Here is a 13,929-nt window from a genome sequence, read left to right as displayed (position 1 = left end):
GCTTACCTGTCTGTCTATCTACCTGTCTGTCTACTTGTTTGTCTGTTTGTCAATCTGTTAGTTCACCTGTCTGCCTACCCGTCTGTCTGTCTGTCTGTCTATTTGTCTGTTTACCTGTCTGTCTATCCATCTGTCTATTTGTCCACCTGTCTGTCTATTTGTCCACCTGTCTGTCTGTTTTTCCACCTGTCTGTTTATCCACCCGTTTGTCTGTTTGTCTTTCCATATTTTTGTCTGTCTATCTGTCTTTTCGTCTGTCTGTCTGTCGTCTGTTTGTTTATCTGTTTGTTTACCTGTTTGTCTACCTCGCAACACGCCCAACACAAATGTTTTTTTGTAGTATTTAATAAGTGTGTTTGACTAATTAAAAAATTAGAATTAGGCCTAGTTTTAATTTCTAAAGTTTTAAAATATTTATTACTATTAAACCTTCCCGATCAGGGACTGAATTGCTTTTTTGATTAATCAGAAAATTAATATTAGGCTTAATATCGAATAAACTTATTAATTAGTTTTAATTTTTAAATCAAATACTTATTATAATAATTTTTAAATATTTAAATATCTATTTATTTATTAATTTATTTAACGATTTCTATTGGGAAGCGGATTATATCAAAAAAAAGACCAACAAATTTTCATTTTTAAAAATTAATTATAAATTAAATATTACATAAAAAAATTTGAAAAAATTAAATAAGAAAGAAATTACTAAAACAAATAACATATTAAATTTTTAGAAATTTTCATGTAATATTTGAATTAATATTAATTTTTAAACCTCAAAACTAAGTATTTTTATGAAATATATTATTTACTATATCTTAGTATCGCGTTGTAATTTAACTTAACCTTTTATTATTATTATTATTATTATCATTACTATTCTTTTATATAATTACTACTTTTTGTATTATTTTTTATACTATCCTCTATATTACCTTCTGTACTATCTTCTATATTATCCTCTGCATTATCTTTCTTAGCGTTTTTTTTAATACTCTGTGCACTACTCCCCCTAGTACTTTTTTAAAGGTGATTTTAAAAATACCTAATTTTATTACAGCCCTTATTATATCCTTTATTACGGCCTTTATTATAGCTACTACTACTATTACAGGAACGACTATAGCCTTTTTTAGGCTCTATATTATTAAGTTCTACACTTCTAGTATCTAATTTAATAATCTTGTTCTGCTATAGCTTATTAATCTTTTGATTATTTAAAATATGGGTACTAATAAGCCTCAGTTTACCACGTCTAATTTATAAAGCTTTCTTATTAGTAATATATAATTAAATATTAGCTTTTTATAATATAATAGTTTTATTTATGACTCTCTCTGTCGCTCTACCTAATTAGTGAATACTATTAATGATTAGTAAACTAAGTAGGTGACCAGATCGTATAAAAATTTCGATAACAGTTTTGTGAACAGCTTAAAAACGTACTAGTATTTCTATAATTAAGTTCAAAATTTCAATTTAAACAGCCTTATTATATTATAATTTAAATAAAACCTTCTTTAAATTATATAGTATTAATCCCGCTCCTCGCCATATTACTTTAATTAGATCTTCTAAAATAATATTCTCTCTAACCTCTACTAATAACTTAATAAATAATTACTTGTTGATTTCAATAATATTATTACGTAAAGTATTATCCGCAATATTATTGTATTGTTTACTATACACTACATTAAATCTAATATCTAATAATTGTAGACGATATATATTATACGTTAATAAACACAAAGCAATGATATTCTTCTAAATATAATAGCTAATAAACTCTACGCTAATATGACTATTGTGATTATCTAATAGTAGCATACGCGTATAATTATTGAAAGTCTTTATCTTTAATTCGAATACTTATTTTAATTATTAAACGCTTAAGTTTTTATCCGTCCACCTATTAAGTAAAATTATAAATAACTAGTTTTTTGTTAATTAATTAATATTATTAATATACCAGTTAAATTAATAATAAATACTTTTAAAAATAATGAATAGAGGAAAAATAACACTGTGCGCGCTAATATATTCGATAATAATAATTAATTTATAATTACTATATTATTTTGAGAACTGACTTTTAGATTTTAATAAAATTACTATTTTTGACGATTAAATAATATCTATAATAAATCCTTTTTTATCTATATTATATAATATATTTTTTGTAATGTTGTACTTCCGTTTAATCTCCATAAATAGTTAATAAAATTTGTTAATAAAAGCTGAATTATCGATTCTTACTCGAACGTTATCTAATACACGTGAGTAAATAAAACGTAGTTTTGTATATTATTATATAAATCTTTCTATTTAATATTTTCTAAGATCTCGACTAACAAACTTAATAATTATATTATGTATTATATCTAATCGCGAAGGGAACTCTTAATTATATAATTAAATAACTTAATATACTAATATCTTTTTACTTTTTATTATTATTATTATTTACTATTAATATGTTTTAGTTTGATTATTATTTTTACCACTAACTCTTCTTCTTAATGTTGTATATGGTATACTATATGCGCGTGTTGATATGTGTATAAATATAAAGTCTCCTTTTTTATATACACATATTGTTATTTGTATATTATTTTTAAAAATTACCTAATTAATTTAATAGAACGTGTGTTGAGTAGATTGATAATAATTTTGAGATTATTGCGTTATACTAGTAATATTAATAATGCTAATGATATTAATATTGTAATAATTGTATTATGTCATATTATACTGTGTTAATTATATCAATAATTAAATTGCAGCGTAACGCTAAGATATAATAAATAATATATTTCATAAAAACGCCTAGTTTTAAAATTTAAAAATTAATATTAATTCGAATATTACATGAAAACTTCTAAAAATTTAATATATTATTTATTTTAATAATTTTTTTCTTATTTAATTTTTTTAAAATTTTTATATAATATTTAATTTATAATTAATTTTTAAAAATGAAATTTTGTTAGTTTTCTTCTTGATGTGATCCGCTTTCCGATAGAAATTGTTATATATTTAGATATTTATTAACTTATTTTTTTAACTGTCTATTTACTTGTCTATTTACTTGTTTATTTATTAATTTATTTATTTATTTATTTGTTTATTTATTTATTTATTCATCTGTTTATTCGTTCGTCTATTTATCTATTTATTATCTGTTTATTTATATTTATTTATATATTTGCTTACCTGTTTATCTATCTATCCGTCTATTTACTTGTTTGTTTATTTGTCAATCTATTAGTTTACTTATCTGTCTATCTGTTTGCCTGTTTGTCTATTTATTTGTTTATTTACTTGTTTATCTGTCTGTTTATTTCTCTATTTATCCACCTGTTTGTTTATTTGTTCACCTGTCCATTTGTCTGTCCGTCCGTCCATCCGTCTGTCTGTCTGTCTACCTGTCTGTCCGTCTGTCTGTCTGTCTGTCCGTCTGTCTGTTCGTTTATCTATCAGTCTATCATCTATCTACTTGTATCTATTTGTACGTTTGCTTACCTGTCTATCTATCTACCTATCTATCTACTTGTCTATCTGTTTGTCAATCTGTTAGTTCACCTGTCTGCCTACTCGTCTGTCTGTCTGTCTGTTCATCCGTCTGTCTATTCACTTGTTTGTCCGTCTGTTTATCTACTTGTCTGTCCACCCGTCTGTCTGTCCATCTGTCCGTCTGTCCGTCTGTTCGTCTGTCCGTCTGTCCGTCATTTGTCTACCTATATCTGTTTGTACGTTTGCTTACCTGTCTGTCTATCTACCTATCTGTCTACTTATTTATCTGTTTGTCAATCTGTTAGTTCACCTATCTGTCTATTTGTTTGTTTGTCTACCTGTCCGTCTATCTGTCTGTCTGTCTGTTTATACTAGCCTGGTTATGGACCTGGTTATTAGCTGAACTGGTTACTAACCTATATTTTAATAAATTCTCTTTATTACGCAGCAATCCTATTCTCGCTTAATTTACTTAAAAGCGCAATAGAGTCAGTACTTGAAATCAATACTAATTTTTTTATCAAGACCACAACTCGCTTACATTATGCAGATTAAAATCAGACACTAACTTCAACAACTAATACTTCGTAAGTTAAAATTAGATACTAATTTCAACAATCAATACTTCGTAAATAAGTTATAAGCTATATACAAAATAAATCATAAATCATATAAAAAATAAGTTATAAATTACATATAAAATAACTAAGCTATATAAAGAATAAATTATAAACCACATAAAAAATAAGTCGTAAATTATATATAAAGTAAATTATAGACTATATACAAAGTAAATCGTAGACTATATATAAAATAACTCGACTATATAAAAAATAAATTCTAAATTACATAAAAAGTAAATTATAAGTCATATAAAGAATAAGTTTTAAGTTATATAAAAAGTAAACTGTAGGTTACATAGAAAGTAAGCTGTAGGTCACATAGAGAGTAAATTATAAGTCACATATAAGATAAGCCGTAGGCTATATAAAGAATAAGTCGTAGGTTATATAAAAAGTAACTCAGCTATATAGAAAATAAGTCTTAGATTACATAGAGGGTAAATTATAAGTTACATAAAAAATAAGCCTTAGGTTACATAGAAAGTAAATCGTAGATCACATATAAGATAAATAAGTTATATAAAAGGTAAGCTGTAGGCTACATAAAGGGTAAGTCGTAGGTTACATTAAGGGTAAATTGTAAGCTATATATAAGGTAAATCGTAGGTCATATAAAAGGTAAATAAGTTATATAGTGTCAGAATATCTTACCCTCGATATGACCTTACCAGATACAGGGTAACTGGTTACCCTATATGTGCCTACTACTTACCCTGTATGTGCCTACTACTTACCCTGTACATGACTAGCTTAGTCACCCTGTATGTGCTACTCTCTGTATATAAACTCTTCGACAGAACACTTTAGTCTAAGAGCACTTAATCAAGTACACATCACTCCACCTAATCTTCTAACAGGTTATGAGCCCGGCATAGCTACAATCTGCACCACGACAGAAACTAATTTCAATTCTACAACCATTCACGATGTCAGAACAAATCGATAACTCCAAAGAGTACAGCTCTGTTACTCACTATAAGTGCAAATACGGAATCTGCCTTCGACTTACCGATTCCAATCACCACGAATAGAAGGAACAGTTCATGCGACTAATAAGCCGTACCGACCTGCTTGGAACTGTAACTGGCGAAGACGAAGAACCGGAAAAATTGAAACGAGTCTTCAAACCGTTGTACATCAAGGTCGCAAATCCTGCAAGTGAACCTACTAGACAAACCAGAAGATCGGCCAGTAAAGCTCCAACCACTAGAGCCACAACCTCTAAAGCAACAGCCTCCAGAGCGTCAGGCTCAAGGGCACCAGCTCAAGCCGACAGCCAGTCTGAAGACGAGGAAGACGACGAAATCTCAGACACAGAGGCTCAATCGGAACATTCAACTCGCATTTCAGGCTTGTATACTATTGACGGTCATACAATCAAGGGGACAGTCATGCAACAAGACCCACGTCGCGGTTACCTTACGTCTGTACCAAACGAGGACCACAAGAACTGGCAGAAACGAGAGAGGGAGGCATTAGCCCTTCTCACCTGTTGCATCAGTGACTCGCTGCAGAAAATTTACTCCGAACCGGCCACTGCAGCTCAACTGTGGGAGGAGCTCAACAAGGCTTACGCCCCAACTCAGAACTTCAGCATGGCTTCCAGCTTGCATATTTCCTTTTTCAAGATGGAACCAATCTCAAATGAGAAACAGGCCGACTGGCTTGGAAGACTAAGAACCATTCAGGCACAGCTCGTCGGTACCAAGTACATGATAGCCGACAATGTGCTCAGAGACGCATATCTGCTAGGGTTACCGGCCTTATATAAACCCACGGTTGACACTATTTGGCCTATGATCAGGAACAATCCAGATATGACGACCTATCAAGTTCAGCAAATCATTCAGGAAGTTGAGACCCGAGAAATGGCACACCCTAACTGTATGAAGGATTCTACCGCCCAAGCTAATTACGCCGGAGGAACTCCCAAAGGCGCCCCTGAAGGATATAGGGATTCCAGCAGGAATAGAGGCCGAGGAAAAGGGGGTAAATGGAGAGGCAGGGGTAGAGGACGAGGGAATCACCGGAACCATTCTAATCAGAGAAATGGCGCAGGAAACGAAGACAGCTGTTATTATTGCAACCAATATGGACACTTTGAACTCAACTGTCCTATAAAGGAGAAAGCAGAGCAGCGCAGAAAGGATAGGGAAGCCAAGAGAAGAGGAAGAGCTAGGGAAGCGCAAATGGCGGAAACTTAAAAGGAAATTACTGAGGAGGAGCAGGAGGAACTCGATCAGTACTTTGAAATTACAGACCGCTATGGTTACATGGCTACTGAAGAAGGTGGGAGAGTCACAACCCTAGGTAATGGCTGGCTAGTTGATTCCGGCGCAACGGACACCTACACTATGGAAAAGACAGACCTAGCCGGTTATCGAATGCTACCTCAACCACTGCCTATCAGCACAGCCAGTGGAGCCTACATCCACGTACTTGGGAGAGGAATGGCACAGATTCAGCCAAATCTCCGCGTACCTGCTTTATGGGTTCCCAAAATAGCTCGCAAGCTCCTATCTACACACACCCTCTGGAAGGCTGGTTATATGACGGTGATTGGAGACGCTACGTACATTATTGAGCGCAAAACTAACAGACTTATAGCGTTAACAGAATGGAAAATTCTGCCAACTGCCATGTTAACCAGTTCAACTATTGACGAAGAAAATCCTAACTCGGAGGAGCTCAACGCAGAGTTTGATGTGTTTAATCTTAATCCAACGCCGAACGAGGAAGTCACTTCTGAACCAGACAGCCAAGCGACCTTAAGCGAAGACGCTAAGCAATTCATGCTATGGCACAACAGGCTTGGCTACATCGGTTACCAGGCTCAGAAGAAATTAATGAAACGCCTAGCACCGAATGTCTGGGTCGGAGAGAAAAACCTACCAGCCTGTTGGGTCTGCATCCGAGCCAAAATGCGACGGACCTACAACCGTACTAAGGCCCAACCCAGGAGTTCCACTCTTTGGGAGAAGGTTCACAGTGACCTATCGGGCAGACTACTGCAGACCGAAGGCGGTAAGAGCTACTTCGTAGTCTTTATCGAAGACCACTCTAGATGGGCGGAAGTTGAGACGCTGGAAAGAAAAATCGATGTCTGCGACAGCTTCGAATCCGTCATCATACACGTTGAAAAGAGAGAATGGCTAGGAAGACCTAGCAAAATCCTTAAGTTCCGCTGTGACAATGGAACGGGAGAGTACATCAACCAGAAGTTTCAAAGCTTATTGATCCGGAACGGGATTAAGCTTGAGACCTCTCCTCCCTGGCATCAAGATTCTAATGGCGTAGCTGAAAGATGGATGGCCATCCTGGTGGTTATAGCTACTGCCATACTTCACAGAGCAGACCTACCTGTCTCTTTCTGGGGCGAAGCCATAGTTATGGCTGCCTACCTAAAGAACCGTTTACCATCTGCAGGGCTACCCGATGAAAAATCGCCGTACGAAGTCCTAAACGGTCATCCACCGGATCTGTCCCACCTGAAACCGTTTGGTTGTTTGGCGTGGTATTGGGTACCTAAGGAGAAGAGACAAGGCAAGTTCGTTGCACATGCCAGCCCATGTCTGTTTATGGGATATGTCAAAGATAGCACCACTCTCTATAAGATCTGGAACGGAATAGGGTTTCACAACGAAAAGAACTTGAAATGGGAAGAGGATGTATTCCTGGGCAAGAGCGGCTTAGCCAGAGAAATCATGCAACATGACTACCGGCTGAGGAACGGCGCTGGCAACCAACCAGGCAACCGAACCTCCAGATTCAAGCGCGCATATGAAGACCCAGCTCCGACCGAAAGTCGTTTGAGTAGTACCATAAATCAAGGACCGTTGCCAAAATTGAATACAAGTGAACCCGCAAGCTCGCATATAGAGCCACCTGTGGTACAAGACCAAGGTGAGGTAAGAGGTAGACAATTCCTCAGCCATATTGAAATACCAGCTCCGGCTAAACGCCGTGTGAGATTTGAGATCCCAAACGAACCACTGTCTGGCCCAGCCAACGGCAATGTTGGTCCGCAGAGAACAGAAATCCCAGCGGCCGGTGGGAGAAGTGGAAGCCGTTGTGGAGATGCTCGTGGGCCAAGTAGTTCAGCTGAAGACTTGACTATAACCAGCAAGCCTGCATGCGCAGCAGGCGAATGCTTGGAGCCACCCAAACAGGTTGTCCGCGAGCAACCGCGCAGTAGCGAGAAGGCACCTGGGGACGCCCAGAGTGGTTCTCGGCTGCGTAGCAGGAATAAACCTGCCGTAGGCGCATACCTGGACAAATGTACGTCAGGTTCCTCTGATAGCGACTACACTGAATCACATAGAGTCAAGCACGTCAAGAGACGTAGAGCCAACAGAGGATGGCTGTTGGAGGGTGCGGCCCCCAACGAAGTGACCCAAAGCGACCGTGTTGACGGCGCAGTAAGAAAATGGGCACTCATGACAACCCAGGGTAGAATTGCCTCTGACTGGGAGCCACAAAGCTATGAAGAAGCTATAAACTGCATCGAAAAGAATCGATGGCGCAAGGCAATCCAAGAAGAACTTGATTCACACAAGGCTAATGAATCTTTTGTAATAGCAGACCTGCCTAAAGAGCACAAGGCTCTCGCCTCAAAATGGGTGTTTAAGATCAAAACCCAGGACGTGCCTGTACGGTACAAAGCACGGTTGGTAATCCGAGGTGACCTGCAACCTGGAACCGACCTAGATACATGACCTTCTCATAGCGACAAGGACCAAAGGCAAAATGGAGAAAATCAAGAAGGCCCTGAAAGCTAAGTATGAAATGTCTGACGTAGGAGAAGCTAAAACCTTCCTAGGCATCCAGATCAAAAGAGACCGTCAAAGGGAAACGGTCACTTTGTGCCAATCCGCATCCATTAAGACAATTCTCACCCGCTACGGAATGGACCAGTGCAATCCCACAAAAGTCCCTATGGAACGCAACTTAACTGTCGACGACGGGGAACTTCTAACCGGCGACGCGATCCGGTGGTACCAACAACTAAACGGCCAATTTATGTACCTAATGGTTTGCACGAGACCAGACCTGGCCTACGTAGTAGGACAGCTAGCCAAATACAACTCCAGACCAACAACCGTACACGCCGAAGCGGCACGAAAAGTACTAAGGTACCTAAGCGGAACTAAGTCCTTGGGACTAACACTGGGCGGAAATCAAGAAGGAAACCAACAAGGGAATCTGCTACTTGGCTACTCAGACTCAGACCTAGCAGGAGACCTAGATGACAGGAAGTCAACTGGGGGGCACCTGTGGTTTCTGAACAAGAGTCTGATCATATGGAAATCCAAGAAGCAAACTATTGTGGCCGACGGCACATGGCACGCCGAATACATAGCTGCATCCGAAGCAACCAAAGACGCCATTTGGTTGGAACGATTGATTAAGACAGCAGGAATCCAACTTCGAAAGCCGCCAATCCTACGGCTTGACTGCACGGCTGCACAGTCATTAATTACCAACCCCAAGCAGCATAACCGAACAAAACATGTGGACATTAAGTACCACTTAGTTAGGGACATATATACGAAAAGGGAACTTCAGATCAAAAGAGTCCCATCCGCAGACAACCCAGCAGACGATCTGACCAAACCCTTAGCGAAGCTCAAACACCAGGAGCACGCAACTGCAATGGGCTTAAGGCTCTTATAGAACATGCACTCTTTTCCTTATCTTAACGGTTTCCACCCACGAAGGTGGTTTTACGATTAAGAAAGGTTTTTAATAAGGCATGAATAGCTACGATTAGTACGAAGGTCTAAGCTCAGTTAAGCATATTCATAGTTACAGTTCTGCTCTTAGAACGGCGAAGGTCCAGCCCCAAAGCTGTTAGGACCAACCACCTAACCACGAAGATGGACATGTGCCTTAGGAGTACCCCTCCTATAGATCCTGCCATCTGGTAGGTTGCCCAAAGTGCGAGGGTAACAGCATTTGTTGAAACGGCATCAAAAGTTGCACCAGTTTAGTACTGGCGGTAAGCAAATGTGACCAAGATGCATATCTCGTATTAAGAAACCTCATTCACACCGAACAGAGGTTTGGTAGGAGTGTCAGAATATCTTACCCTCAATATGACCTTACCAGATACAAGGTAACTGGTTACCCTGTATATACCTACTACTTACCCTGTATGTGCCTACTACTTACCCTGTACATGACTAGCTTAGTCACCCTGTATGTGCTACTCTCTGTATATAAACTCTTCGACAGAACACTTTAGTCTAAGAGCACTTAATCAAGTACACATCACTCCACCTAATCTTCTAACATATAGAAGGTAAGTCGTAGGCTACATAAAAGATAAGTCCTAGGTTATATCAAGGGTAAGTCGTAGGTCACATATAGGGTAACTAAGTTACATACAAGGTAACTAGGTTATATACAAGGTAGCTAAGTTATATAGAAAATAAATTGTAGTAGATTATAGAAAGTAAGCTGTAGGTCACATAGAGAATAAATCGTAGGCCATATAGAGGGTAAGTTATAGGTTACATACAGGATAAACCATAGGCCACATATAAGGTAACTGGGCCACATAGAGGGTAAGTCGTAGGCTACATAGAGGATAAGTCGTAGGTCACATACAGGGTAACTGGGCCACATAGAGGGTAAGCCGTAGACCACATAGAGGGTAAGTCGTAGGCCATATAGAGGGTAAGTTGTAGGTCACATACAGGGTAAGCCGTAGGCCATATACAGGGTAACTCGGCTATATAGAGGGTAAGCCCTAAGTTACATAGAGGGTAAGCCCTAGGTCATATAGAGGGTAAATCGTAAACCACATACAGGGTAAGCCGTAGGCCACATAGAGGGTAAGTCGTAGGCTATATAGAAGGTAAGTCGTAGGTCACATATAAGGTAAGTTATAAGCTACATACAGAGTAAGCCGTAGGCCACATACAGGGTAACAGGGCCACATAGAGGGTAAGTCGTAGGTCATATATAGGGTAAGTTATAGGCTACATACAGGGTAAGTCGTAGGCCACATAAAGTGTAAATAAGTCATATAGAGGGTAAATTATCAGCCATATAGAGTAAAAGATAATTAAGTTATATAGAAGGTAAGCCGTAGGTCATATAGAGGGTAAGTCTTAGGTCACATCGAGGGTAAACCGTAGGCCACATAGAGGGTAAGTTGTAAGCTACATACAGGGTAAGCCGTAAGCCACATAGAGGGTAAGTCGTAGGTCACATCGAGAGTAAATTGTAAGCCACATACAGTAGGTCACATACAGAGTAAGTCGTAGGTCACATCGAAGGTAAGCCGTAGGCCACATAAAGGTTAAGTTATAAGCTATTAAGTCGTAGATTATATATAAGGTAAATAAATCACATAAAAGGTAAGCTGTAGGCCACATAAAGGGTAAGTCGTAGGTTACATCGAAGGTAAGCCGTAGGCCACATAAAGGATAAACCGTAGGCCACAGAAAGGGTAAATCGTAAGTTACATACAAGGTAAGCCGTCGGTGACATAAAAGGTAAATAAGTTACATAGAAGGTAAGTCGTAGGCTACATAAAAGGTAAGTCTTAGGCCACATCAAGGGTAAGCCGTAGGTCACATACAACATCAGGAAAAAAACATTTTTCCATCCTGCCCATCCTAGCAGGGGGGTTTCCATCGCGGTTTTTTCTGCTATGTGATTGGTTCAAGAAAAACCACAACAAAAATAAGCGAATTTTAAACCAATTATATAGCTTAAAAATACTGAGATGGCACAGGATGGAGCGCGATGGAAACTCCCCTGCTAGGATGGCAGGATGGAAACATGTTTTTTTCCTGATGAAGATAACTAAGTTACATACAGAGTAACTGGGTTATATACAAGGTAACTAAGTCACATAGAGGGTAAGTTGTAGTAGATTACATACAGGGTAAGTCGGTCACATACAGGGTAAGTCGTTATGTACAGGGTAAGTCGGCTATATATAGGGCAAATAATTTATCTTCTGTTGTATTTAAAACATTACTACATAAAACAATTGAAAATTTCATGTTAGTCACATTTGCTTACCGTCAGTACAAATCTGGTGTAATAAAATGTGCAATTTTAGTAAATGCTGTACTTCGGGCACTTTGGGCAACATAAAAAGTAGTAGAATCTATAGAAAGGGAAGTTTTAAAGTTTTAGACTTAAGAATACCTTCTATGATTATAGTAAAACTATATAAATTAAGATCTTTATAATTAAGAAATTAACATTACCCTTAATATAATATTTATAAAAATTTTTAGAGAAATTTATTATAATCACGTTTGCCTATCATTAATAGAAAAGTGGTGCACGAATTTACACAGTTTCAGTAAACGCTGTTTATCGAACACTTTAAGCAAGTTACTAGATCGCAGGATCTATAAAGGTAAAAAAGCAAAGACCTCCGTTATTAAGTAATGCTTATAATCAAAATAAAACTATAAACTAAATTCTTGATAACAAAGAATAAGTTAGCATAAAAGGCAACAGAAATTAATCTAATAGACAACTAAACTAATATAAATATCGATACCGAAAGCAATTAAGCTAATACAAAAGGTAACTAAGTAAGTATGAATATCAATATAAAATACAACCGAATTAATATAAAATATAATCAACTTAATACACTAACTAAATAGATAACGTAATCACAACGATATAAATTACAGTACAAAAAGCAACTAAGTTAATTAATCAGCTTAAAAGTTGCTTTAAGAACCAGTTTAATTTCTTCACTCGAAGAACCTACGCCTCAACGTAGCGGGTAAGTTTAGTAGTTGCAAAGCGAAGCTAAGATAGGTTTATGTATAAAGTACGTAAAATATTTAAACTAGTAACAGCTGCGGTAGTTTCTAGGGAGCTTTACATACTAGTTTTAAATAAAAGGGCACTTAGTGTAAGAGGCCGCTAATTAGTACGTAGTTACCAGCTATAATCCAGCATAAGTTCGGGAATTAATTTTAAAGCTTAGTTTGGAACACTCTAAACAATTAGTATTAAAGTTAAAAACCTGTTTAATTTGAATATACTACAAGGTTAAAGTCCGCTCAGCCCCAAACTAACAACAGTTTGAAAGAGCGGGAAATTAGTAGGCGTTAACTAGGCTGATTGTTTTACAACGGCTCAACTACTTTTTATTGTTGACGGGTGCGGTTAACAATTCGTTGTTAACCGCACTACCTCTAGAGTATAGGGCGCAACACGTAAAGGACCTCTAGCCGGTACTCAGTTACCAATTATAGTCTAGTAGATTATTTAGGGAATTAACTTCTATATACGTGTCGAGGGTACTAAACGGTTAGTATTAAAGTTAGAAATTTACTCAATTCGAACGCACTGCGGGGTTCTATTACTCAACTTTAAGTCAGTAATAGTTCGAAAAAGCGTGTGATTAATCGGCGTTAATTTGTTACTTTATAATATAACTGTTTCCGATTGTTCTGAACGAAAGAGTACTTAGTATAAAAAGCCGCTAGTTAATACTCAGTTACCAACTATAATCTAACATAAGCTCGGGAATTAACCTCAAAGCCTCGCTTAGAATACCCCAAACAATTAATACCAGAGTTAAAAAACTATTCAATTTAAACGCGTTATAAGGTTTTACAGCTCGATCTTAAACTAGCAACAGTTCAAAAAAGTATGTAATTAGCCGGCGTTAATTAATTATTTTACAACTGAGCTGCTTTTAGCTGTTTTAAACGAAAGAACACCCAGTGTAAGAGGTCTCTGGTTAGTACTCAGTTGCTAGCTATAATCTAGTATAAGCTTAGAAATCGACCCC

The 13,929-nt window shown here is 37.1% G+C and overlaps 1 protein-coding gene across 1 annotated transcript; it reads left to right on the top strand.

Annotated features, from left to right (window-relative positions):
• Nucleotides 1–5,188: 5,188 nt before the first annotated feature.
• Nucleotides 5,189–9,818, top strand: DFL_001415 (uncharacterized protein; the record flags this gene model as incomplete). Its single annotated transcript, XM_067630032.1, has 3 exons — nt 5,189–6,134; nt 6,405–8,811; nt 8,879–9,818. The coding sequence occupies 3 exons, from the start codon at nt 5,189–5,191 to the stop codon at nt 9,816–9,818; spliced, it is 4,293 nt and encodes a 1,430-aa protein (XP_067495994.1).
• Between the last annotated feature and the right edge of the window lie 4,111 nt (nt 9,819–13,929).

Source organism: Arthrobotrys flagrans, assembly GCF_004000055.1.
Source record: "Arthrobotrys flagrans strain CBS H-5679 chromosome Unknown unitig_15, whole genome shotgun sequence".
Classification (NCBI taxonomy): Eukaryota; Fungi; Ascomycota; class Orbiliomycetes; order Orbiliales; family Orbiliaceae; genus Arthrobotrys; species Arthrobotrys flagrans.
This window is presented reverse-complemented; position numbering and strand designations above follow the sequence as displayed.